Source organism: Rhipicephalus microplus, chromosome 7 (genome assembly GCF_043290135.1).
Source record: "Rhipicephalus microplus isolate Deutch F79 chromosome 7, USDA_Rmic, whole genome shotgun sequence".
NCBI lineage: Eukaryota > Metazoa > Arthropoda > Arachnida > Ixodida > Ixodidae > Rhipicephalus > Rhipicephalus microplus.
The window spans coordinates 123743865-123770993 of record NC_134706.1 but is presented as its reverse complement, the minus strand read 5'-3'; the positions used below and the strand labels follow the sequence as shown (position 1 = coordinate 123770993).

Genomic DNA, 27129 nt, shown 5'->3' with positions numbered 1-27129 from the left:
AGTAAGCAACACCAATACTAACAGCAATAGTACATGCATCATGCAACGTAACTCACATGATGCAAATACTATATCAGCGCATAGCCGCCACCGCATAGAGCTCACAAATTGGCGCATGAAGTTTCCATCGTGAATGACAGTAACATATGGAATACTAAACATTTGCGTGCATCAGAGGCGACAACTGCATTGTGGTTGTACGGCTGGGAAGCAAGCATTTCAACGGTACAGGCAACAGGAAGCGGAATAAATGGATGTCGGTAGCACAAATTAAAAGAAAAGAAACATTGAGTCCTCACCCGCATCAGGTGATGGATCTTAGTTTAGCGAATCCTCTCCACTAGGGGCTTTTTGGACGTTCCGGAGGTGGTGACGGAGGCAATCTTTCATCGCGTGGTCCCCATTACAGCGCTTACACTTGGACACACAATCCTCAGCTGTATGGCTGAAGGTGCCACATCATTGACAGAAGGGTGTTGTGCAAGTAGCCGCAACATGACCTTCTCTGCTGCAGCGTGTGCACACTCTGCGCATACCACGATACTCGAGCATCACGCGGTGACCTTGAATTGATAGGAAGTTAGGGGCGGGCTTGGCCATCTCGATTCAGACGATGTGGGTACCAGTGTACGTTGATTGATGCCTTTGTAAGGTAACAAATGTGATACCCTTCACTTTTCCGTATGGCTGAAGAGCTGAAATAACTGCGTCATCTGACACGTACGGCGGGAGGCGGAACACACTGACTTGTACGCTTGGCACCCCGACTGCTTCAACTTGTACCTTGTGACCTTGTAACTTGAATCCTTGGTTTACCATCAACTTGGTTGCTTGTGCAGCCGACCGAGCCGCAACTAGGAACTTCGAAGCTCCGAGGCGTTGCAGGAACAACACCCCTTCACTCCCCATGACGTCTTTGAGGCCATCGATGGTCTCGTCGACGGACGCCGTCCCCTCCGAGACGCTGAAGTTGAAGCAGTGCTCCTTGAGGGGGAGCGCCGCAGGCCTTGACGCCATCCTCGTTGGTCTTGGCAGGGGCCGACGACGATGGGATTAGGCATCAAAGTAGCTGGCTAGCAAAGTCGCGAGTGGACACCCGGCAGCAACGCCGCCGAAACGCTGACCGCGTTGAAGACTGGAACGCCGAAAGGAGCACAACAAAACGACGGAACGTTTTTCTCGCACGCCCAACGAGTTTCGAGTGAAAACTTTTTCGTGTCTTATAGTGCTCTAATTGCGTCTGAGTGTTACTAGCTTTCCTTAGTAAGCGCCTCTGATTGGAGGCAAAGTTCATTGGAAGCCAATCACCCATACTCGTTTCTGTGTGTTATTAAGTGTGAATACACTTTATAAGCGACCCCAAACCATCCACCGCCGTCAGCGGCGTCCGCAGTCTTCTCTCTATCTTTAAAAGAAGGAGGACTTGGCGGGCCGCAGCGCGACGCTCTACCGAATAAGCCACGGACGCGACGCTGATATCGGTGTCAGTAACGCGCCTTATATCCCCTCCCCCTTCGCTCGCTCCTCCGCTCTCCTCGCTCGCTGCAGCTGCGCGCGCACCCCTCTCTCTCGCGCGCCCGCCTTCTCTCTCAGTCTCCCGTCGAGAGCGGGTCGTGTGATGGATGTCCCGGAGGCAACGCTACCATCAACAACGAATGCAGTACAACCGAATGCCTGCACTGCACCTGTCGTTGGAGGTGATGGTACCGCGGTGGTTTCGCCGACGTTGGAAGACAAGGCGGCGCTACGAAGGGCTCGTGAGACCGAACGTAAGCGGGCGAAGCGTGCAGCGGATGCCGAACTGCGTGCTCGCGAGGCCGAGTGCAAGCGGGCGAAGCGTGCAGCGGATGCCGAACTGCGCACTCGCGAGGCCGAGGACAAGCGGGCGAAGCGTGCAGAGGATGCCGAACTTCGCGCTCGCGAGGCCGAGGACAAGCGGGCGAAGCGTGCAGCGGATGGTAAACTGCGCGCTCGCGAGGCCGAGATGAGGCGTCAGCATCGAGCCGAGAACGCGGCCCAAGAAGCGGAACGACAACGCAAGCGTCAGGCGGAGAAGGGCGATGAAGGCCGGCGTCAAGACGCCGCTCGCAATCGTCAACGGCGAGTGGACGTTCCCGAAGCCATTCGAGCCAGTGAACGTGCCACGCGGGAGAGGGTGCGAGCCCTGGACTTTGCTCGTCCAGGGCTCGCATGCTATGAGGGGGAATAAAGTTAAAATCCGTCGACATTCGCCAGTGAGTTAACGTAAACTCCCCCGTGTGATCAAATTGCGATTCCCAGGAACCATTACACCATAAAGGCACCATAGTGTGATTAATAAATATAATAGTGCGAATTATTAAATACCCCTTATAGCAGCACCCTGTGCATTCGCACTTAATTATGTTCACCCTCGGGAAAACGCTTGGGAGTTTTTTCATCAGGAACTACCTTTTAATATATAATTAACGTGATGTTTACACTAACATATCAAAGTCCTTTGATCTCTAAGTGCACACTCCCAAAAAAGAGCATGTTTCCGACATCTTGGCAAGGCAAAAGCTGGCTTCATTTACGCCAATAAACTTACTGGGCAAGAAATGCATTGGCATTTCCTCACAATTTCCCTCGGGGAGGTGGGGGCAATATTTTCGAATATGCGTTTCGAACTGGCGTCCCAGTCGTCAACGGCGATAGAAGCAAAAACAAAGAAGTTAAATGTGGGGAGCCAGCAGGCGGCTGGGGCGCCACCGAGAGAAATAAATTTCAATGCATAAGAGGGGGTATGCCGCCGCCGTAGTTCCACATGACTGATACCAATGGCATAGAGTCACAGTTACGTGAACATTAGACAAACTTCGGAGCAACAGACATTACATAAGGAAATATAAGTAGTAGGAGTATTGCTCATGTACTGTGCTTGTAATAAGTCAAGCTATTTTTGAAATACCGCTATATTGTTAAGTTCGAGGCTCTGACATGCCCGTTTTAATGTTTGAAGTTAGAAAAATAGCGCGTAGACGAAAACATGCCCTATTCTTTTTTTTTCTTAAAAAACTTGATTCTATTCCCACCACATTCAGCGCAAAAGGCGCTTAATTCCATTCCCATTCCGTTCCGGGGCTGTGAAAATGTGGAATTATTTTGGAGTTATTCTCATTCCGGAGTGGCAACTCCACAGCACTGGGTGTACGCAACTAAATACTCCATTAAAACTGGCACGTCGATCCACCTTGTAACGTCTCACTTACACCAAGGGAAAAAATGACCCCGTATCTGCATGTTTCACTGCAAATGTCGTCGAAAGACGATGGTCTTGCGTTTGGAGAGAGTGAACAAAACATTCATTTATTGCTCTGTGCGAAAAAATAAGTGAATTGTATTCTATCGGCGCTGCATTAGAGTGTCTGGATCCGTGCAGCGAAGGCGAACGAGCGCATCGATGCACGTTAGACACAAGCGCTATCTGGCAGTTACCTTCGAAAACGAAGGAAGGCGTGCACGCCTGTCTCGAAGGCGATAAGGTGTTAAATGCAAAGCGACGTATGGGCAGGTGCCATCACCGTGTCGTCTTAGCAAAGCAGTGGAAACACTTGCCTTTTTGAGCGTAGCGTTGCATTGTTAGCGCAGCGTGATAAACGCTACTTACATAGGCTACTCACCTAGTACAAACGCTACTTACCTGGTATAAAGACACACACACAGAACAGTGACGTGTTCTAGGGTGCCTCAGATATGCGCAATAATTGCATTTAACTTGACATTCACGCACGTATGAACGCTGAATCTTGAGCAATATTGGTGGGTGCTGCAGATAGGGTTGGCCGTTCGGAGTATCACTCGCAGCCGTTTGGGGTATCGTTACGACAGACAAACGGACAAATATACAGCCAGACAGGCCAGATTTTTTTCGTTTAAGTGCCCCAAAGTTACTATCGTGTTTATAAAGAGCACGCCGCATAGATACTAGCTAACTGCTTCGCATGCAACAGATTCTCACAATGCGTGGGATCTGAAAAAGATTCTCCAGTCGTTGTTCAAATCAAAGTTTAATATGTGAACGAAAATTCGGGGACCCTTAAAGGGGCCCTGAAACACTTTTTTTGAGTAACCATGAAATTAATTCACTGTAAAAGCATATTTCCTCACAAACTCGACGCCAAAAAATTTCAAGAATTTGTCCAGTACGGGCGGAGTTACAAGGATTTGTCACACGCTACAATCGCATTCTCCCTTCTCTCGTCCCGACGAAAGCGCTGAAATAAGCAGGGAGGGACGAGATAGGCAAACAAAAAACGTCACGCGCGAATCGTGACTTTGAGCACTTTTTCGTTTCTTCGAATACGCGGCTTTTTCAGTGCTATCGCGCACGCGCGGTTGGACAAGTGACAGATGTTCGCGGCGATTTCTGTAACAACCGAGCGCGCCATGTTCAAATCAGCCAACTGCTGATAGATGGGTAATCTACATGTGACTTTTGAGTGTCTTCAGTCATTTGTCAAGGGAAGAGAAAGCAATTTTTAGCTTACTTTGATAATTTATTGTAAATTTCAGGCCGCGTGCTGCGCTATAACATTTGGCTCACGTGTTCTCAGGAGCGTCTACTACCGATGGGCAGCGTTTTCTGGCCAAGATCAAAATGAGTTGCCGGGCCCCTTTAAGTTCCGCCTTTAAGAGCTGAACGCGATAGCAATATCCTGTTTCTAGTGCCTACTTCCAACACTTTATGTACGAAATCTTTTCGGCCTTGCTATGCACCCTACGTGGCCTTAAGGGCCAACTCCGGCGTTTTTTAGAGGTCCATGGATCTCAATGAAGTTCACTGGGTACGTTCCTTGGCACATTTAGGTCATTCATGCCAAATTACAGGCTTGAGAGATGCTCAAATTGTTTGCAACTGAATTTTAAAGATTGCTTCAAAAAGCTCATCTCGCTCGCCAAAATTATTGGCAACACTGTCTGTGTGACGTCATGTTTGGCATGTCAGCGGAAGTGACGCAGCCGATGGCATTGCTACTTTGTCCGCTACAGCGTAGGCCACGGCATCAGCGTTTGGCATGGGTATAGCACGGGAAAGCTTTCTTCCTTCCTCTGTGGTGTTTGGCCGGCGCTTCACTGCTTTGGCTTTGACAGTTATCATACTACGCGCCGGCGGAACCAGTATACGGCCTCCGGTTTTTACCAAACAGTACGACATACGCAGACAGGACGCCCGGTCGAGTTTCGCTTTTGCACCTTTCTGCTTATTAAAACTATTTTCGAATTTCCTGAGCATTTCAGCTATTGGGCTCGTGAGAAAAGTGTCTCGGGAACATAAAAACACCATTACCTCGACATGCTCGAAAAATCGCCAGAGTTGGCCTTTAAGGGTGCAGTAGCGTGTGTAGCTTTTGTATCAGGTGACTGGCTTTAAACTATGAATTCATCATGTCAATCCCATATGCTGACGCCCGATGGTGATGTGCACTTGTACCACGCAATTCTACGGCAATATTTTTTGTTGTATTATGAAGCATGCGTTGAGAACGCGTGTGTTTTTAAAAGATACTTTCACTGCATTTCCAAGCAGAAGTTATTTTCACTATACCCAGAAGCACTGGCATGGCTTTGGAAGCTCACTTGCTACGCAAATGACACGCGTTCAATCCCAGAATGTCTTAATATTTCCTCAATTGCATCTTTCTCGATTTTTCGATGATTCAAAGATGATTTTTCGCTTACCACAAACGAGGCCAACAACGACGCCTGAATTTCTGCGGAGCGAACTCTTTAACGCTATCGCGTTAAAGATCATTGAGTAATGGGAAATTAAGTCAATGATCCTGGAGGGGGGGGGGTGTTGTCCTCTTCAGTTCGTAACTGATACCATCGCTCATGAATTGGCAAATTGCGCTAGAATTACTTTATTCTTTGCGCTGGCCCTGCTGCTTAAGCGCTACGTATTACTCTTATCGTAATACTGCGTTGCGTTACTGCATTTCATTATTCATACCATGGCATTACACATTATTAATTAATATTACTTTGATATGTGACATAGAATTTAACAGAATGTTTCTTTCTCTACTAATGTCTCTTGGTGCAGCGATATCATAAGGACCTCTGGGTAGTAGTAAATTAAAGTAAATAGTCATTGGCATCTCTGCTTAACACTGTTACAGTGTTTATTGCATAAATGTTGCAAAAAGGCAATGTGTTCATGCGGCGAGACCTCTCAGCCATGAAAAATAGAATGCTGTGGCGCAAGCAGGTGCCCTATATGGGAACATCAATGGCTCCGTCTGGGCGCACAGCATGTCATCCCTGAAAGAAAGACCCTGACTCCCTGACGTCGTCCAGCAACAGGTAGCTGCAGATCAGCCTCCAGCAGTCCTCGCTGATAGTGTCTAGCTGAGGGCGACCGTCTTGGCACGGATTGCACACGACGCAGTTCTGGACTACGTGAGCGAGACGCATAAAGTCATGCAGGCTTTCCGTGCTCCTCAGACCCCGTCGAATCACGGCTGAAGCGTCTGTCGCGCTCAGCGATACCTGCTCGGCGAACTCTTCCAGCAGTCCGGCATGGCGCCAAACCCGTTCCAAAGCCCTGGCGGAGCGGCTGCGAAAACGAAGCATTGCCGGTGGCATCATCTACGGCTGCCGTGCTTTCTTGGTCTATAACCCTGCGTCTTAGTTCATAGTTGCTGCAACAGGGTCACACTTGTCTGCACTTAAGCATGGAATAGTAGTGCAAAGCAAATAAACAATGTTTGCTAAGCGAAACGTGAAATGCACGGTGCACGCAAGTTCACGATGCTTAGAGTAGTAGCTCGCATGACACAGTACAGTTTGCCGAGTACGAAACGCTAGGCAAAGTGGAAGGGGGAAGCGCGGATGTTGTTTGGTCCAAGGTCGGTAATCTATGACCTAGATGGCAGTCAGAGCGCATTTCTGCTACCAGCCTTATGGCGAATCGCATAACTATAGAGCTGAGGTGAGAGAAGTGGATTATGACATCCGGTCACCTTCGGCCTCCCACACGGGCAGGCGAATGGTCATTTTGCACTTTCTGTGTCATAGAGAAACAAATTTAGGGAGGGGGGATCACGTCCACTGTGTGGCATCCCCTGACTATGCCACTGCACCGAATTACAACAAAATGAAGATACTCTATTGGCCGAATCGAAGACAGTGTGCTAGATGCGGGTTCATTCCGTCGTGAACAACGAGTTTCAAGTCACTCTGTACTGAGGCGACAGCATTGCAGAGATTTTTCCGAATCATCCTTTGAACATTAGTCGAACAGACTGTTGGGCTTTTGGCTATCTATAACCATAAAGGATAAGCGCTACAAATTGATGAGCACAGAGGAATGAGAATTGTTCATTTTTTGTCAATCCCACTTAGTTTAACTGTACGGCTGGTGTTATCACACATGTATTTTCTGTGTCGTTTTCCTTTGCCTTTCCATTGCCATGTGGCGCATGCGTAACACTATGACAGTATACTTGATCTCGATGCGTACATTAAAACAGGGAGTTATAAGTAGCGCCAGTCTTTGGCCTACTTTCTCTTCCCTGTAATCGTCGATTTTCAGCGTTACTCATTGAGCGATCATGCCTTGAATGACCCAGTAAGAACTGCAAGCTATCTCACCTGTCCACTGGTCGTCCTCTGGCGAACTGCACGGCACGTGCCACCAGGCCACTGTTTCTACTCGCCTTGTCCCGGATGTTACAATAGTCCATGGCCGTATCTTTGTTCAGCACGTCGGCGACGACAACATGTATTAGGGTGTAGTTGTCTGCGACCTTCTCGGACAAGCGGCGAATGAAGGCGGCTGTCCCGTGCGAATAAACGGCCCTGAAGTGGAACCTTCGCACTCTACGACTCGTCCCGACAACGTGCGCGAGTTGCTCTATGTTGTGGTCTTGCATAGCCACGCTGTTCCCAACGCAGTGGTCAAAATTCAGTTCCAGCTCCCTAACGCTCGTGTTCCGAGAGAGCGACTGCACTATCGCCATAAAAGAGGCATTCTTATCATGGAGCGCACTGTCGTGGTCCGGGTACAGGTCAAGCTGCAGCCTCCGGAGAGACGTGGTGGCTTCGACGTACCTGGCAATTGCTGAAGTGATGGACACCTGCCCTATCTTGAGACGGAAGCAAACGGACGTGACGTGATTGAACGCCTGCAACGCGTGCAATTGGCGTATCACCGTTTTGTCTAAACAGAACACGTCCACGTCCAGTAATGCCCTGGATTGAACCAAATTCAGGATGCCGTCAACAAAGTGGGTTCCCAGCGAAACCTTGTCTTCGGCTCCGGTTTCTCGGAGAGCCGCACACAACTCTGGCAGGTAGCGATAGTCGGTCACCTTTAGGGCAACCGTCAGCTTCTTCAGGTTCTGTTTCCTCGCAATGACTGAAAAGAAGCCTACCCACTGCAGCGAGTTCCAGATGGAGAATGGAAGGCCCAGTTCCTCGAGCGTCTCGTTGTTCGACAAGGGCGCGAGCCAGAGGCCGTAATCAGTGCTGGGCGCACGAGAAAAAGTGTGTGCTAAATACACCATGTTAAAGATGCGTATAGTGTCGTTTTCAGCGAATATCCGCGCTGCCATCATGACGTTATCTTGGTCAAATAGAACGTTGTTTAGGCGAACGTTTCTGATCGTGTTGTTGACTAGTAGGCCTACGGCCATCCAGAGGAAGCAGTTTCGCTTGCTAACGTTGTCTGCCGTTATGCTGAGCACGGTCAGGGACACATTGTGGCAAAGGTATTGCGCGAACTGGTCACGTTCGGCTTCGCATATGACAGAACCGTGTATCGAGAGCTCCTTGAGCGTGAGGTTTTCCTTTAGGGCTGCCACGAACGCGGTGGCCATTTTGCGCTTCATTTGCAACTCGCCCACTTCGAGGGTATTCAGGGATGAACAGTCACGCAAAATTATGGAGAGAGCAGACGACAGTTTCGAACAGGAACATTCCGATTCGTCCAGCTGTTCAACGTCATCGCAGTCAGAGCAGAGGTCCAGGCCGAAGATGGTCTTTTTCAAATCAATATTTAACACCTTAGTCGATAGGTTGCGCTTGAGGGCGTCACAAATTAGCGGTGCGTGCGTGATGAAAAGTCGCCGGTGAATATAGACGTGGTGAATGCATGAATGCGTCTTCAGCAGCTGATGAACGAGGGCGACCGCTTGCTTGAACCTACCTTCCCCGTCATGCGGCATGCATAGGCCTTCATCTGCGAAGCTCGTCAGTGACAAGTTTCCGTTTTGTGTCGGCAGTTCCCGTAGTTCAAGCTCGGCATAGAAAAGGAACTGGTTCAACTTCGAAAGATGGTCCACAATCTGGCACGTGTTGTCAGGCGTGGCCGTACAAGGCGGCAACTGGTCTAGAGGTGTTTTCGTGAGGACCCCTTGCATCCAGCATTCACCTGCAGCCATGCCGGCGTTGAAGCCATCCCGTCCTGCCATCGTCCTTCGCACTTACGAACGTGCCGAGTTCAACTTGTGTGCTTTTGCTTGAGACCTGCGCCAGGCAATGAAGGAATATAGTGCTTGCTTGTTTGAATAGAAACATGTGGCGTTGGGTATACCTGATGCTAAAATCATAGAGGTACAATTGTGTGCTTTTTGCAGCACTCCAACTGGCTTCACAAAGATGTGGAGCTAAGAAAAGAAACACATACAGAGACCACTACAAGGAATCTACGGTATAAGCACGCGTTATGAATATTTACGCACATATATCTCTCTAGCATTTAGAGTCAAATGAATAAAGCTCACAAGGTTCCTTATGCATTCGCCTAATAGGACTCTAAAACCAAAGTGATCTTTTTGTTCTCAGCCGATGCAGTAGCCCTCCCTCGCCACCTTACAAATTATTGCAGCTAATGCTTTGTACTGCCTCGAGCTTCATGGAAGGCCGTAGTTTTGACCATCCCCTTTTCTTTAACATGCATTTGGTTTTAATCAACCAAATTCATCATCTACTTACGAAATTCTCTAGAGACATTAAGCACTTGACTTTTATCCTAAACTCCATGGTTATCGATAACTCCGCATTGCTTTCAAAATGGCAAACTTTAGTATTTTGTTAATATTTAGAGAAATGGCCCCTATATTGTAATGTATATGGGAAAACAGCAGAAGAAAATGATAGGAAAACCAGCAGAAGCTGCCTATACACATTATTATTGTTTACAAGGATCTCATAAACCATTATCCCGAGTCAATCGAGTACACACAAGTGGCCTGTTTTAGAAGCTACGAAAAGTGTTTACAGCTACTCAACCCATTCTGCATAACTTTAACGTGTCAGTGCACACACAAGTGGTATGATGAATAGTAGTTCTTTTTTTTTTGCGTAAGGGGCACAGGGGGGGGGGGGGGGCAAAGAGCGCCATATCTGATGATGTAGTGTCAGCGTCTAGTGAACATTATGGTATGATTCGGATGGTAGGTGTACAATGGCTGTAAAGATACCTAAAATTATGCGCTTTATCGAGGCGTAAGATATGTTTATTGGGGTCATTCCAAGCGAAACGTTCCAGCCCAAAATTTGACACCCAGCAATCCTCCCAAAAAACAAGAAAGGCAGCGTCTCCTGCGCTGCACGGCGCAGCAGCCAGCCCCACACAGAAGTGGCTCCTGCACCGCAGGGAAGTGACGTCACTTTAAAAATTATTACCTAAAGGTATTTAAATGTGTAACTTAATAATGTATATTACCTTAAACCTACAAAAATGTTACTAAACAGGTGTTTGACAAGTTAATTAGCATATTTTTGTTAAACACATGCCACAGGCATTTGAAATACAGGGGGCGCTATGGGCGCTGCGGCTGCGAACGGTAAACAGTGACAAATATGGTAGCTGAATGTGACGTGTTGCGGTGGTAACAATCTTATTGAAAACTCCGGCAAATTCGTGGCCTTGTCCTAGGCCGCCCCAAGGAGGACTGAAGACCCGGTGTTGTAGCTGCCTCATCGGATTGCTGGAGGCTCAGTCGATCCTGGATGTTGGAGCTCACGCGCGTGTTCACCACACCGCAGACAACACTCCACAAGCTGCGTAAGTTTGAAGAACAGGTGGGCCGCATGATCCGCCGAGTCTCCAACAAGCGGGTAGGTCTCATAAGCAAGGATGCGCTTCGTCTCGCGCATGCTTTTGTCACTAGTCGCATCTTGCATGCGACTCCGCACCTGCACTTACGGAAGCACGATGAAGATTCCTTGGAGGTAACCCTTCGCAAAATTGTCAAGAGAGCCTTAGATCCCCCGATCTCTACTTCCAGTGCAAAAACTTCTTGCGTTGGGAGTGGTAAACACCTACCGGGAGCTCCGGGATCTCACCAAACAAATCTATACACGAGCCTGGCGCAGACCTCGTCAGGCAGACGACTTGTAGACCACCTACACATTCGACATGAATTCCACACAGGGGAGTGGGCACGAGTGTCCGAACATTGGAAATGCGCGATTCATGTTCGACCCCTCCCCACCAATATGTCACGTGAGTCGCACGCTGGCCGTCGAGAGGCGCAGGCTCTTGCTCTCCGGCGCCATTTCGGCTCTAAACAAAACGTATTTTACACGGACATCGCCGGCCCTTACCGCGGGGGTCGGTATACGGCCGCCATTGTCCACCAAGACAGGCAGGTGGATGGTCTGTCCTTCCGCGCAACCAATGCTACCCATGCTGAAGAGGTGGACATAGCTGTGGTATATCACACGACAGCTCTCAAATTATATTATCAGACTTCAAAGGAGCTTGCCGAAATTTTCAACTGGGATGAATTACACCCCTAGCTGCCAAAATTCCTAAATCTTGTCCGCGAGTAGGTTACCCCTCTCCGCATCCAATAATCTGGACTCTTGGCTATCAGGGCCTCGCAGGCAATGCGGCGGCGCACGCTGCCGCCCGCGCACTCATTCCCCGTGCCACTGCCTCGCCCACCGATGACCCCTGTGATCCAGAAGAAAACGCTCCTCTCCTAACTTATAGAGAGATAAGTACCCATTACCAGGATTCCCACCACCGTTTTCCTCCGCCCTACAAAGAACTCAGGAAGGCGGACGAGAGAATTCTTCTCCGGCTATTTACCAATACTTTACTTTGCCCGGCAGTGCTTAAACACTTTGACTCTTCCTTTTCCAGTCTCTGCCAGTATTGTGCGGAGGTGGCTGACACCTACCACATGGTATGGGCATGTCAGCTCAATCCTTCTTTACCCCCGAACCCAAATCCAATAAGAGAGGACTGGGAGGCGGCCCTGCTCGGTTGCCAGGACCTTGCGGTGCAACGAACCTTGGTCCAGCGTGCCAAAACCGCGGCCACGACCGATGGGGTCCCTGACAAGAAACTCCACCTATAGTACAGGGAGGCTGACCCAATAGAGGCTGGTCTCCCTAGCAACCTCTGTTTTTTTTTTGTAAATAAATGTCTATTACTACTACTACTACCACACCGCAGCTTCATTCGAGTGTGTGCGCCATAAAATTTCTCTGTGTGAAGTTTGCATTATTGTTGCTGGGCGCACTGCATTTTCTATATTGCACTGCCAAGCGTGGTGTTGTCGAAGGTAAAAGTGTTCGTCGAGTTTTGCTTGTCGCGAAGCGCAAGGTCACCGATGAAATAAATTTCTGCACAGTTAGCGTGTGACTGTCCGGACGCAAATGCATGAAACCTCACTGCATCTGGGAAGTATTCTTACGAAGCCTGTGATCCCCGAAGGTTAAAGCTATCGCAAGGCGGACTGTTTTTCTAAGTGTGAGCACGTACGGCCGTTCTAATCCGTTGCTACATAAATGCACCCGTGCTGTCACAGGCTGTGCGTGTTTTCATGGAAAGGCAGACAAGCTGTTTTGTAGTTTGATGGGCTAACGTAGTCGGCACTTGCCCTTGGGAATCATTTATCAAGTGCTGATGGCCTAGAGCATTACGGTGGCACGTCAGTATTTTGAAGCGGCCTGCCGGTTACCTCGTCATGTGACTGTATGCTCAGCGACATAAAAAAAATCCTGTTGTATATTCGACGTGGCTACGATGCAGTGTGCCTTTCTGACATCAGCACTTTAATAAACCGTGGAAATCAACATTCCTGACGCGTGTGCCGGAGAAAGTGATGTAGCCAGCGGCATTTGAATTTTTTGTGTCCTTTTGCGGGCCACCGATAAAGAGGATCAATTCGCGACAAACTTTATCATAATAAATATAGCCAATTCTGTGAGGGTCATCAAACATCTAATGTCAAAGAGCAGCAAGCCCGGCTGACGGCAGGCCGATGAGAAGGCGCAAACATTATAAACAATACTTGCGCGAACAAAAAAAGAAAGTAAATTAACAAGGACTTCACCTGTCTTTTACGTGCCGCGCCAGCCGGCTACGTCACAAGTGCCGATGAAGTAGGCGGCTTTAACAAGCAGGTTTTGTATTGTTGTCCCGCTAGACGTAACATTACATTTTTAAAAAATTTTTACTTCTGGACGTAACTTTAACGGCTTCTATCGTTACGCCTAGACGTAACGCTAGACACTCCGACTTTTTGAACAAAGAACCTAACCGGAACAGTGCGCTACGTTACTTTTGTGCGGCGCAGCAGCCGTTTCTGTAAAGAGGTCCTCAGGTGTTGCAGCACTATCTGCCAAAAATAATATAATGGAGCTTAAAGGTGACTATGTGAAAGTGATTTCAGTGAAGTATCTTTCTTAAAGAAAACTGTGTGGTCACGTGACCACCCCTCAAATTTGCCAGTTAGGCGGGAATAAATTATGCATATGACACCTTCAAACAAGTTATGACGACACATTTGGTATTAAAGAATTATGTTGTCATTGCTCTTTCACGTGACGTCACAGCTCACACCATATATTGCTTTTACGGCCTAAAAATAGGCTTAGCAAAAACAGAAAGAAAACAGACGAATTCAGGCAATTTTTTTAAGAACCGTGGCAATGTTTTGGCCTTGCTTCTTGCTTTTGTACCTGTTTAACTGTTCTTGCTTTTTTACCAGTTGACATATTATCTGATAAAATATTTTAAACATGAGATATTTATCGAGAAAAGTTCGTGCGAAATTGACAAAAAGTGACTGTTTGGGGAGATTTAACAGTAAATTAAGCATCAAGGCCGTTGTGCTAAAAGTACATGCGAGTGTTGGTTATATGGTATAGTGCCTTTTTTTGCAGTGGAAAATTCGATTTCTGTAAATTGTGTTCAAATTGAAAAATATAAATACTGATGTGCACAGCGAACGTCGGTGGTGCGCGTTGGCAAAGTGTGCACTAAAGTGCTTACTTGGGCCGGTTGGTATATAGATGATCAACGAAGCGAGAAAACAGCGCGTAACACAGGACAGTGACAGAGACGGGCGAAGCGCTGAAATTGCAACCAAGGTGTTTAATCAAGCGCAGCGCCAGGTCAAAGCGAGGAAGAAGAAGCGCCTCCTTCTACGAGCAAGTCCGTGCTCACGGGCACTTGCCGCCAAGAATTGACCAAAACAGCTGAAAATAAATGTCGCTCGTAATGTCTCGCTTCTTGCCAGTGAACCGTATGAAATTTTAAAGAAAGGTTTACTTTATATATGAGGGTATATATAGCACACGAAACTTGAAAAGAAGGGAGAGAAGAGTGACACGGAAGAGTAACTTTGGTAACGTTTGTATGCAACTGAAAAAAAAAACTGTGATTACGCAATCATTCACTTGCCGAATACGCAAATTCTCTGGTGAGCAATGTTATCGAAGGTGCACTGACACACTGTTGCGACGCGCGCCTCCGACGACGTTACGAAGGGCGCCTCGAAATCTCACCGCTGCAACCACTGTTTCGAAAGACGGCGACGCCAACACGGTCCCGAAGGCGCCACTGCTTCGAACTCCGCAGAAAAGGTCACCAGCCGTTTGGTAGCGTAGGTTTCTCAGTCGCGACTGCTTCTGCGCAGAGCTGATAGACGAGCGGACGAGACGACGGTGAGTTAAACAAGGTTTATGTACAGCATATATACAGAGGCGTTACAAATTCGGCACTGGGGCCGACAGAGACGCGAAGAGCCGAGCTCTTCTCTCTAACACTTAGCTCTACTCTCAAATGGGTCTGCTGTCAAAGGGGTCTGCTCTCGACGCGCCGCAGGGCTTGTTTTATATGCCCCGGGTCTAACCCAAATGTCCAACCAGAAGCGCCGCTGGTCGCGAGGTCAGAATCCTCCAATGAGGTCGCCGCTGGGCCGCGTCCTTCTTTCTCATCGAATCTGGAGAGGCTGCGCTGCAGGTGGCTGCACCGAAGGACGAGTGACGTCGCCGCGCATTGCGTCAGCCGCCAGACAGGAAGACGCCGGTTGTTTACTTGACGGGCTCGCGGCTGAGATGACTCACTGCACGTGCGCGCCAGAAAGGCGCCCTGGCGTGATGACGCCGTTGAGTTGTTGATCGTGTCAGGCGGGCTCGCGTGCTGGCCTTGACACAGATTCCTTTTTTTTCTGAGGCTGGACGTTTGCTGCGGACTCGCAGGCATAACAACACATATCACGTTTCTCCTCAATGCAGAACGCCTCGTAAATCTCACGTGCTCGTTGATCGTTAAAGTGTGCACATCGCACTCGCGCTGTGGTCACGCCAAATGCACTCTCCAACGCATGTTGTAGCCATGTTCTGCGTTGCGCGAGAGCAGCAAGTCTCCCACAACGGAGTTGGACTGGAACTGTCTCCTCACAAGCCACGACAAAGGAGACCAGCTTAGGGCCACTTGCCAGAGGGCCCTAAGCCATTCATTCTTTCTGTAGCCCTGATATACTTGTCTCGTATTTGCTTGCTTGAAATGTCCCACATGCTACCAGTGAATCGGGCTAAATTGGATGTTAACTTATTTGCCTTGTGTTTAATTTCATCTGAATGAGAGAAGAATGACCATTTGCTATCACTAGTGACCTCTAAAATTTTTTGGGTCCCTGGAATGATGTATTTTTTGTCACTAATTTTGGTGATTGGTGGTATGTTTTGGTAGTGTCTCCTTATAAGTAAGAATTTACTTTTGGTCATATTGAAGGTCCCAGTTTCCTTCTCTGCCCAATGATGTACTATATTGCCCCGCCGCGGTTGTCTAGTGTCTAAGGTACTCGGCTGCTGACCTGCAGGTCGCGGGATCGAATCCCGGCTGCGGCGCTGCTTTCCTATGGAGGCGGAAATGTTGTAGGCCCATGTGCTCAGATTTGGGTGCATGTTAGAGAACCCCACGTGGTCGAAATTTCCGGATCCCTCCATTACGGCATCTCTCATAATCATATGGTGGTTTTGGGACGTTAAACCCCACATATAAATCAAATCAATGTATTATATTTACCGCGTGATTTGCTGTGTGTTCGATTGCTTTACGAGTCGCCGGTTCTTATACCATCAGTGTAGTATCGTCAGCAAATGCTTGGATTTTGGTATTTTCTAGAAAGTCTGTAGTAGATATGAAATTGTTATGTTCCGAAAAATTGGGCTGAGTGGTGATCCCTGTGGTGAGCCCTGTCTGAGATTGTTTACATTACCTAAATGTCTTGTCCTGTCGGGTATTGCTCTATTCGGCATGCTCAGAGCTGAGTTGCCAATATTGCTTGGATGTCTCCTCAAATAATGTGTTATGTATTTTGAGTGTACGTGATTAAATAAGTTCTTGATATCTAATGAAATGAAAGTTGATCTGTTGATTGTTTTATTTTCAATTATGTTAAATATATTGTTTCTAAAGTATTTCTTGCTGAAGTAGCACGTGTGAAACCAAACAGATTAGGTGGAAAGGAACTTTTATCATATGAAAAGCGGTATATCATATCATTGAAAACTTTTTCTTACATTTTTCCGAGAATCGAAATAATTGCAAGAGGTCGATAATGCTGTGGTTTCGGATCGGGGGTGTCAAAGTCTTTTTTATATTATTATTATTTTGGTGGCGTAATTTTTATGCTGCATTGAAGATGTCAAAGAAGAGTTACTTATGTCTTAGATAAAGACATAAGAAACTTTTCTTAAGAGAAGAGATTAAGAAAATCATGACATGTATGTTATGAATGCCATGATTTACATTTCATTGTCTTGCTGCTCTTGCGGCGGTTATGTTCACATGACAACTTGCAAAACTAGTATGGCATGACATGACTGCATGGCCAACACAAGCGACAGACCCTAACATGAAAATCAATGACATGCGTGTCATGTAACAACATGACATGACAACATGCCGCGCTCATGATGCGCTCGTAGCCGTTTTGCTAGCTTCACATATACCAAATTTGGGATTACAGGACATGAATGGATGATGAAGGTATGTGATTGGTGCAAACATAATGATCATGAGATGCGTGTCACGTACCAACATGACTACATGCCACGCTTATAATGCGCTGGCGGCCGTTTCGCTAGCTTCACTTACACCGAATTCGGTATTGCAGCACGTGAATAGATGAACAAAGTATGAAACTGGTGCAAACATGATAAACATTAGATGCGTGTCATGTAACAACACGACTACATGCTACGCTCACGATGCGCTCGCGGCCGTATCGCTAGCTTCACACGTACCAAACTCGGTATTACGCGACGCGAACGGACGACATAGAAAAATGACACATCCAAACATGACAATTACGACATGCGTGTCATGTAAAAACATGACCACAAGCCACACTGATGATGCACTCGTGGGCGTTTCGCTAGCTTCACATATGCCAAATTTCATATTACGTCCCGTGGATGGATGACACAGGTATGTCACTGGTGTAGAAATGACAATCATGAGATGCGTGTCACGTAAGCACATGGCTACATGACACACTCAAGCCGCCAATACACTTCGAGGTGACCCGGCGCGCATTCGCGCCGGCGTTCGTTTCGTCACGTCAAGCCGACAATGCCACGCAAGGCGCCTGCCATGTACTCGCAGGCGCGTGCCGCGTTGCTTTGACGCATGCACGTTTGAGTGCGCCTGGCGTCCCTCCGTCACGAAGAGAGGCAGACGCAGTGCTGCGTAACGTCATCGGCGCGAAATGCAGCATGTTGCATTTTGCGCCGACTGCCGCTGGTCCACGCCTGTCGCGCCTGGCGTTAGATTATAGTGTGCTCGCGTTTTGCTAACGTAGCGTCACCGCGCCAAGCCTGAGCGCTCGTCAACGTTACGTTGCAGTATTTGGGCCCTTCATGATGCGCTCGCGACCGTTTCCCTAGCTCCACATATACCAAATTTGGTGTTACGTTGTCACACCAGTCCCGTTTATTAGGGAGGCAATCGCCGGGCTAATTCCAAGGGCCGAAGTATTGGCCCTCCGAACCGCACCACGAAAGCGTGGACAATTTAGAAGTGGTCCTTTTTGGCGCGCCAGCGGACGCCGGCTGTGGCCCAAAGAACAAGTCAGAGCCGAGAGTTGATAAACAAAACAAATACTATATTCTCAAAAATGGCAGATCGAAAACCATACACAAGAATGCACACTCCACAATAGTTACATACAATACGTCACCAAACAAACAACGTACTACACAGTACAATCAACCACACTTGAAACAACGTACTCGGACAACAATAGGAGCTACAATGCAGCCGCATGCATTGAACAACCAAGACACTTAAAGACTAAAGAGATAGAAAACCCATTCAGTCCAAAGTTCTTGGAACCAAAGTCGAGATGATACTCTTCCGAGAATCACTCACTCAAAGTCCAGCGTTGTTGTCGTTCCGCAGCCCTCGAAGTTTCTCTTCCAGGAAACCTCCCGTCTTCAATTCGCCACTCTTCAAACTTCAACTTCTTCGCCGAAACACGTCGGCTTCACACCCGCAGCTGTTGCCTCGCGTCTTCGCTCGATAGCGGTAAACACACGCTCTTGCCTGTAGCTCGAGCTTCACCCCTCAGGTGGAAATCCTCTTCATCTCCGGCCTCGTCCCTACGGACCAAAACCTTCGCCGACTACACGGCGGAATCCCTACGCGCTCTGGCGTTCACTTCCGTCTCCTCCTGCTTTCTCGTCTCGGCCGCTTGATTAAATACCTTCCGCGCCACATTCTAGAAAGTTCTTGTCATTTCGTCGGCGCGATACGCAGCGAAGGCTGGGGAGAGGCGCGAGACTGTACGGGGGCCGTCCCCGACAGATGAGTCAACCCGGCATACACGCCCATTTCCTTCTGGAACGTTCCAGTGCTTGCCCGGCCGCCGCTGTGGGGTGAGGAGGTTCATCGGTGAAGCCACGCTTCCGAGAGGAGAGTCGTCGCGCGCCCGGGGAGCCTTGGCCGTTTGTTTTCTTTTTCTTTCCCTTTTTTTCTTTTGACTTCGCGGCATTTCTCCCGCCCGTTGTCGCAAGAATTTGACGTCGCGCTCAATTTTAGCGCTCGTTCTGTGACACTGCCCCCCACTTTAAGAATATTATCTCATAATATTCAAAACCACACAAACGAGCGCGAAAAGTCACCACACACTCTCACAGACTGTAACACCATCAGTCGCTCATGACACTTCACATTCACAATAGATCACTTAATACAATTGTACATTGTAATTCAATTACACAACACGTGAAAACACAACCACAAGCACATGAGTACAACACTCCACCACACATTCCCAATAATACAAATGTACAAAGTCTCTCACTACAACAATGGTACAATACTATACATCACATCGCAGCACAACACTTCGACAGTTGTGACACAGGATACCACAACATTAACACAACATATGGCACTCAACACTGCCAACCACATTCTGCTTTGACCTCAGCACTTATCCTGCGTACTTCGAGCAGCGCTTGCGCCCCCTTTTGCGGTGCTCGCTCGATCTCTTCTTGTGCTTCCACGTTCTTTTTCGGCGAGCCCTTTCCAACGACGATATCTGAGGCGTTGTCTCAGCCATCGTTGTCTCTTCCGACACCGTTAACGCGTCATTACATTCGACGGGTCCTGTCTGTTTATTTACCCGCTTGATCATGCCTCTACATTTTGCCCGGCTGGCCAACTCCGTCTCCGTTACACTGTCGGTCGGTTGAGGTCGTGCCGACGTAAGTCCGGTTGCTCGGCCCGCGAACTTATTCGACACGATCGTCTTCTCCTTCGCTGTCTCTTGCGCCGCAGCTTCACCTTGGGCTCTAGCGAGATCCGTCACGAGATGCTCCTCCATTGTATCTCGCGGCCGCTGTGTTGGCGAGGGCTCTATCTTCGGGTCTTCTCCCAAACATTCTGGATCACTTGGCCCTCGCGCCCCGTCGATGTTTCCGATGACAAGGTCATACAGGGGTGTCGTCATGCATAAAGCCGTAACCTTCCCGCTGAAGTACGGGGTTTCAACCTCAATTTCTGCTTCGGGAAGCAGCCGAACTGTACGGTCAATTAGGCAAACCGGTTTCGTTCTGCCTGTCAACTCACTTTCCCGTACCAAATTTCTCCGCACGATAACAGTGGAACTGCCGGTATCTCTTAACACCGTAATCTTTTTGCCCGCAACTTTTCCAGGCAGTGTTGGCATTCCTTTTGTAACACCGGTTGGCTGTTTTGACATTACAGCACCCACAATAGGAATTTTTTCCCCATTCTTCAACTCTACGAATCCATCAGTGACGGCATTATTATTATCAGATTTCGGTGCCGTTTGCACACAAGATACCTGGTGAGTTTGACTCACTCCGTTCCGACAAGCGTCTGCTTTGTGCCCAGTCTGACCACACTTGAAACATTTTACTGCCGTAGGGCTCGTAAAGATCGTTCGACAGTTTTTCGCGCGATGACCCACTCGGTTGCACAGAAAACATCGCGGAATGCTCTCTGGTGCACGCTTCTTTTCTTCGGGAGCCAATTTCTTCGAATCATCGGGACAATCCTTCTTGACCTTGGCCAAATTAGTTCCACCTTGCGCTTCCAAGAATTGGTCAGCCAATTCAAGCATTCCTTCGAGTGACTCAGCCTTCCTCTCTTTCAAGTACAGCGACAGGCTCGGGTGGCAACTAGAAAGAAATTGTTCTCTAATTAGGAGCTCTCTAAGCTCATCGTACTCCTGCGCTGTCCCTGAAAGTTCAATCCATCTGTCGAAATAATGACAAAGTCGGGCGGCATACTGTGTAGCCGTCTCACCATCAGCTGGCTTTCCTGTCCGAAATCTGTCCCGGAATCCTTCCACGGTAAATCTAAATCGCTTCAGCAAAGCAGCTTTCACCTTTGCATAGTTGGCTGCATCGGTCGGCGTCAGCCTACCGTACACACTGAGCGCTTCGCCACTCAAGCAAGTACTCAAAGCAGTTGCCCATTGATGTTCCGGCCAATTCTGGCTCTTCGCAATCGTCTCAAATCGGTGAAGGTACGCGTCAAGGTCGTCCTTCCTTTCATCAAACGCTACGAGCAGCTTGCTTGGGTTCAAGCGGAAGCCGGGATCTTCCCGTTCGCTGCTTTCAACTCTAGCTTGGACGGGAGTTTCGCTTCGCTGTTGCAAACGGAGCCGCTCGAGTTCCATCTCGTGCTGACGCTGCCGTTCCCTTTCCTCTCTTTCTTCTTTCGCCCTCTCAGCTGCCAGTCTTTCTTTCTCCAGCTCCAGCTTCAATTGCAGCTCTCTTTCTTCTTTCAGCTGTCGCTCCCTTGCCTCTCTTTCTTCTCTCGCCCTTTCAGCTGCCAGCTTTTCTCTCTCCAATTCCAACTTCAATTGTTGCTCTCTTTCTTCCTTCTCCCTCGCAGCTGCCAACCTCTCTCTCTCCAACTCAGCTGCTTTTTCTTCCTTGGCTCTCTCAGCTGCCAACCTCTCTCTCTCCAACTCAGCTGCTTTTTCTTCCTTGGCCCTCTCAGCTGCCAACCTCTCTCGTTCTAACTCAGCGGCTTTTTCTTCCTTGGCTCTCTCCGCTGCCTCTTTCTCCTTCTGGCTTACCCACTTCCGTAGTTCGGCGCCAGAAAGACCCATCTTCTCGCCAAGAGCAACAAACTTTTCGAGATCCATTGTGTCTCGCAAATAAAACCTTGCCGCGTGCAAAAAGTATCTGCCTAGATCCGTCTATCGGAACACTCCCCTGCACTCGTTAACGAGAACACTGAACGATACACAAAATCGTTCCGATAGCACTATCAACAACTCGAGGCTCTTTCTCACTACTTTGGACACACTGTGCACCAAAAGGCCCTGTCGCGGACGCCAGATTAATTGTCACACCAGTCCCGTTTATTAGGGAGGCAATCGCCGGGCTAATTCCAAGGGCCGAAGTATTGGCCCTCCGAACCGCACCACGAAAGCGTGGACAATTTAGAAGTGGTCCTTTTTGGCGCGCCAGCGGACGCCGGCTGTGGCCCAAAGAACAAGTCAGAGCCGAGAGTTGATAAACAAAACAAATACTATATTCTCAAAAATGGCAGATCGAAAACCATACACAAGAATGCACACTCCACAATAGTTACATACAATACGTCACCAAACAAACAACGTACTACACAGTACAATCAACCACACTTGAAACAACGGACTCGGACAACAATACGAGCTACAATGCAGCCGCATGCATTGAACAACCAAGACACTTAAAGACTAAAGAGATAGAAAACCTATTCAGTCCAAAGTTCTTGGAACCAAAGTCGAGATGATACTCTTCCGAGAATCACTCACTCAAAGTCCAGCGTTGTTGTCGTTCCGCAGCCCTCGAAGTTTCTCTTCCAGGAAACCTCCCGTCTTCAATTCGCCACTCTTCAAACTTCAACTTCTTCGCCGGAACACGTCGGCTTCACACCCGCAGCTGTTGCCTCGCGTCTTCGCTCGATAGCGGTAAACACACGCTCTTGCCTGTAGCTCGAGCTTCACCCCTCAGGTGGAAATCCTCTTCATCTCCGGCCTCGTCCCTACGGACCAAAACCTTCGCCGACTACACGGCGGAATCCCTACGCGCTCTGGCGTTCACTTCCGTCTCCTCCTGCTTTCTCGTCTCGGCCGCTTGATTAAATACCTTCCGCGCCACATTCTAGAAAGTTCTTGTCATTTCGTCGGCGCGATACGCAGCGAAGGCTGGGGAGAGGCGCGAGACTGTACGGGGGCCGTCCCCGACAGATGAGTCAACCCGGCATACACGCCCATTTCCTTCTGGAACGTTCCAGTGCTTGCCCGGCCGCCGCTGTGGGGTGAGAAGGTTCATCGGTGAAGCCACGCTTCCGAGAGGAGAGTCGTCGCGCGCCCGGGGAGCCTTGGCCGTTTGTTTTCTTTTTCTTTCCCTTTTTTTTTCTTTTGACTTCGCGGCGTTTTCCCGCCCGTTGTCGCAAGAATTTGACGTCGCGCTCATTTTTAGCGCTCGTTCTGTGACATACGTGGCGTCAATGGATGACGAAGGTATATGACTGGTGCAAGCATGATAATCATGGCACGCGTGTCATGTAAGAACATGACAATGTACCACGCTGATGATGCTCTCGCGGCCGTTTCACTAGCTCCGCATATACTAAATTTGGTATCACGTGACGTAAATAAACGACGAAGGTAAATGACAGGTCCAAACATGATAATCGTGATATGTATGTCATGGAAAACATGAATACATGCTACGCTCATAGCTCCCTCGCAGCCCTTTCGCTAGCTCCACATACACAAAATTTAGTAGGAGGTGACGTGATTAGACGACGAGGGTAAATGACACGTCCAAATATGATAATCATGACACGGAAGTCGTGCACAACACAATTCATTCCTGCGTCGTAACGTTATGCTGATTTTAAACTGATATACCAACCTTACTCATTCGTGCTTCGCATATCATCGATTCCTACTGTACGTGGGATCTGCCAATTTTTTCTAGTAGTGTGAACGTTCGAAGACAGATTGCACCCATATTCACACAATCACAGCACCACTTACACGTTCAAAACCCAAGAGATTAACAATGTTGCGTGCAGCAGAGCGTATTGCGGTGAACCCATTCAGAAAGAAGTTGCGTGCAGTGTGGCAGAACGTAGGGATACTCTAACACTCCGGATATAAAGACAAATTAGGATACAATTCACGTGGTATGAAAACTTTACTGGTAGTTGTCGTCAAAAAATCTCACTTTGAAGCATTTGTTTGAACGGATTACAGAGGATCGTGTTTTGTTTCCAACAGTTGACAAAAATGGCGGGCTTTATTTGGTTTGAATAGAATTGAAATGAAACGTTGATTGTGGCTCTAAATCAACAAAATACAGTCGAGGTTTTTGGTATGTTTATTATTAACCATTGTAGAACACGGCATCACAATTGATTTTGACCGATGAAGTAGGATATTTAAGGATTTGAAAGGATTATCGCGTGGTGAGCACAATGTGCCAAAAGTAGTGCAAACAGTGGGAAACGAGATTTATTTATTATCTAAACTTCTATTACAGCTACGCCAATGAAATTTTTTCGGGACGTTGAACTCAAAAAGATAAATGAAGAGAACGAAAACGAATTCCACAAAGGATACAGTTTCATAATTGAAAAAAAAATGAAAACACGTTTTACATCAGTTTCAGTATGGTGTTTGTTTACGAAGGATAATCGTTAACAATTATAACACCGTTTAAGTGAGGTCGATTACAGGAGTATATTGAAGATCACTGAGCCTTTACGAATCGAAGGACGCCTAGATGTCCGCTTTATCCTGCGTATATTCTTAATTATTAGTGAAAAACCAGGAGCTTACCAGAGCTGCCGCCGAGCCCGGAAGCGGTGCAGTGGAGTGTGGCAGCTTGGGCTCGTTGGTATGGCGTGACGATAGTTATGGCGCGAGAGAACAAAACGACGACACAGTGTGCTTCGTGTCCTTCTTGTCTCTGTGTCGTCGTTTTGTTCTCGCGCTGTAACTATCATGGTGCAGTGGAGGCACATTGTTTATTGTGAGGCAAGAAAAAGAAATCCTCGGTAGTGGAGATACAGAGAGACATCTGTTGTTGTTAGGTAAAAAAAAATAAATATTTGGCACGCACCATAAACATATAGCAGGAAGTGCCAATTAGAAAAGAAAAAAAAAAGAACAGAGCAGAGGAGCCAAGTGAAATTTCGACAGGGAAGGATCTGCAGGAGAAGTGGACTGCACCCCAGTAGTATCAGACAAAAAAAAAAAAAAAGGCCCTCAGTTTGCTGTACAATGTTGATCTTGCTGCTAACATGTTGGTAATCTTGCGATGCGCAGCTCAATGGTGCTGTCTTGGAGATCTTGCTTTCGTGTTGTTTGTTACAGTAGGAGCTTCCGGTGGAGTTCAACTTCTCTTCATAAATGATTGCTCTGTAAAGCTAAAGTACTTTACTGCATGATGATGGATGGTAGCGCAGACAACGAACACGGACAAGAGAAGGCACATAGACACAACACAGCGCTAACTTTCAACAACAGTTTATTACACGCAGATCTCCGTGGTGTATGCGATCCACCACGCCAACGTCGCACGTGCGTAGCTCTAAAAACCATCAAATATAACCAACGCGCGTGTTCCAATACTTTACAATTTTATATTTTTCAATCTTTTTTTTACTTTTTCTTTCTTCCTTTTATCCCATGTTACCACAAACCCTATCGCGAATACATGTAATCAAGTTCCTTATCTGTCAACACCACTGATGGGCTGCTCACACACGTGTCACCTAGCTCTGAGCTAGGTGACACGTGTGTGAGCAGCCCATCAGTGGTGTTGACAGATAAGGAACTTGATTACATGTATTCGCGATAGGGTTTGTGGTAACATGGGATAAAAGGAAGAAAGAAAAAGTAAAAAAAAGATTGAAAAATATAAAATTGTAAAGTATTGGAACACGCGCGTTGGTTATATTTGATGGTTTTTAGAGCTACGCACGTGCGACGTTGGCGTGGTGGATCGCATACACCACGGAGATCTGCGTGTAATAAACTGTTGTTGAAAGTTAGCGCTGTGTTGTGTCTATGTGCCTTCTCTTGTCCGTGTTCGTTGTCTGCGCTACCATCCATCATCATGCAACCATACCAACAAGCCCAAATCGCCACCCTCATTTACTTTACTGCGCCCCCTTCCACCACCCATTAGTCTCAAGTTGCTTTGAATATAGGTTTCATCAGTATTTTTTTTCCCTCTAGTAGCCGATGCAGAGTAGGTACGTAGGATTAAAATTATTCTTCGATTTTCGTTTCGATTTTTGATATATGATGATGTTTAGTGGATTTAAAGAATCTCGAGTTGCTTACAATATTACTGGTTATTAAACTTTTTCGTAAACTTTGGAGCTATAATTGCACGATTCTAGTTCTGAAAAATAAATTTTTGAATCATGACAGATGAACCTCAATATTTTTTTAGAATTTTACCCGTCGTATGTGCAATGTAAACATTTTTCACAATTTTAGCTTCAACATTTATTTCTTTTTCTTCTTCAAGTTTTTTTTCCTGTCTCAACTTTCTTCCTTTTTTCTTTTCTTTCATTTTCCCTTTTTGTTCTTTTTCTGTTCTCGCTCTGTTGCCTTCTTTCCTTTCATAAAGCAAAACATACGGGATTTTAAGTGCGAATCATTTGTTAGCGAACTTCGGTGACTTTGAATCTATCTATCTATCTATCTATCTATCTATCTATCTATCTATCTATCTATCTATCTATCTATCTATCTATCTATCTATCTATCTATCTATCTATCTATCTATCTATCTATCTATCTATCTATCTATCTATCTATCTATCTATCTATCTATCTATCTATCTATCTATCTATCTATCTATCTATCTATCTATCTATCTATCTATCTATCTATCTATCTATCTATCTATCTATCTATCTATCTATCTATCTATCTATCTATCTATCTATCTATCTATCTATCTAGCCGCCTAAGACTTTTAGCTCTCCTGGCCGTTTCGATAACGGTATCGAGACCAACATTGGTATGGCATAACATGACTGTATGAACAACATATTTGATTAGTCATAACATGAAAATCATGACATGTCTGTCATGAATGTCATGATTTACATTTCGTGGTCCTGCAGCTCTTGCGGTAGTTTCGTTCACATGGCATATTGCAAAACTGGTATGGTATGGCATGATTGCATGGCGAACACAGGTGACAGACTGTAACATGAAAATCATGACAAGCCTGTAATGTAACAACATGACTACATGCCACGCTCATGATGCGCTGGCGGCCATTTCGCAAGCGTCACATATAACAAATTTGGTATTACAGCATGTGAATGAATGACAAAGGTCTGATAC

The 27129-nt window shown here is 47.3% G+C and overlaps 1 protein-coding gene across 1 annotated transcript; it reads right to left on the bottom strand.

Moving 5' to 3' along the window:
* Positions 1 to 6125: 6125 nt before the first annotated feature.
* LOC142767609 (uncharacterized) lies at positions 6126 to 25495 on the bottom strand. The gene is made up of 3 exons (XM_075869630.1): positions 24597 to 25495; positions 7615 to 9489; positions 6126 to 6577 (listed from the first exon to the last, which is right to left on the bottom strand). The coding sequence occupies exons 2-3, from the start codon at positions 9432 to 9434 to the stop codon at positions 6277 to 6279; spliced, it is 2121 nt and encodes a 706-aa protein (XP_075725745.1). The 5' UTR covers positions 9435 to 9489; positions 24597 to 25495; the 3' UTR covers positions 6126 to 6276.
* Between the last annotated feature and the right edge of the window lie 1634 nt (positions 25496 to 27129).

Coding starts and splice junctions, on each gene's coding strand:
- LOC142767609 (XM_075869630.1), bottom strand. CDS start 9,434: ATGGCAGGACGGGATGGCTTCAACGCCGGCATGGCTGCAGGTGAATGC. Junction 6,578..7,614: donor AGAGGACGACCAGTGGACAG/GTGAGATAGCTT, acceptor TCGTTTTCGCAG/CCGCTCCGCCAGGGCTTTGG.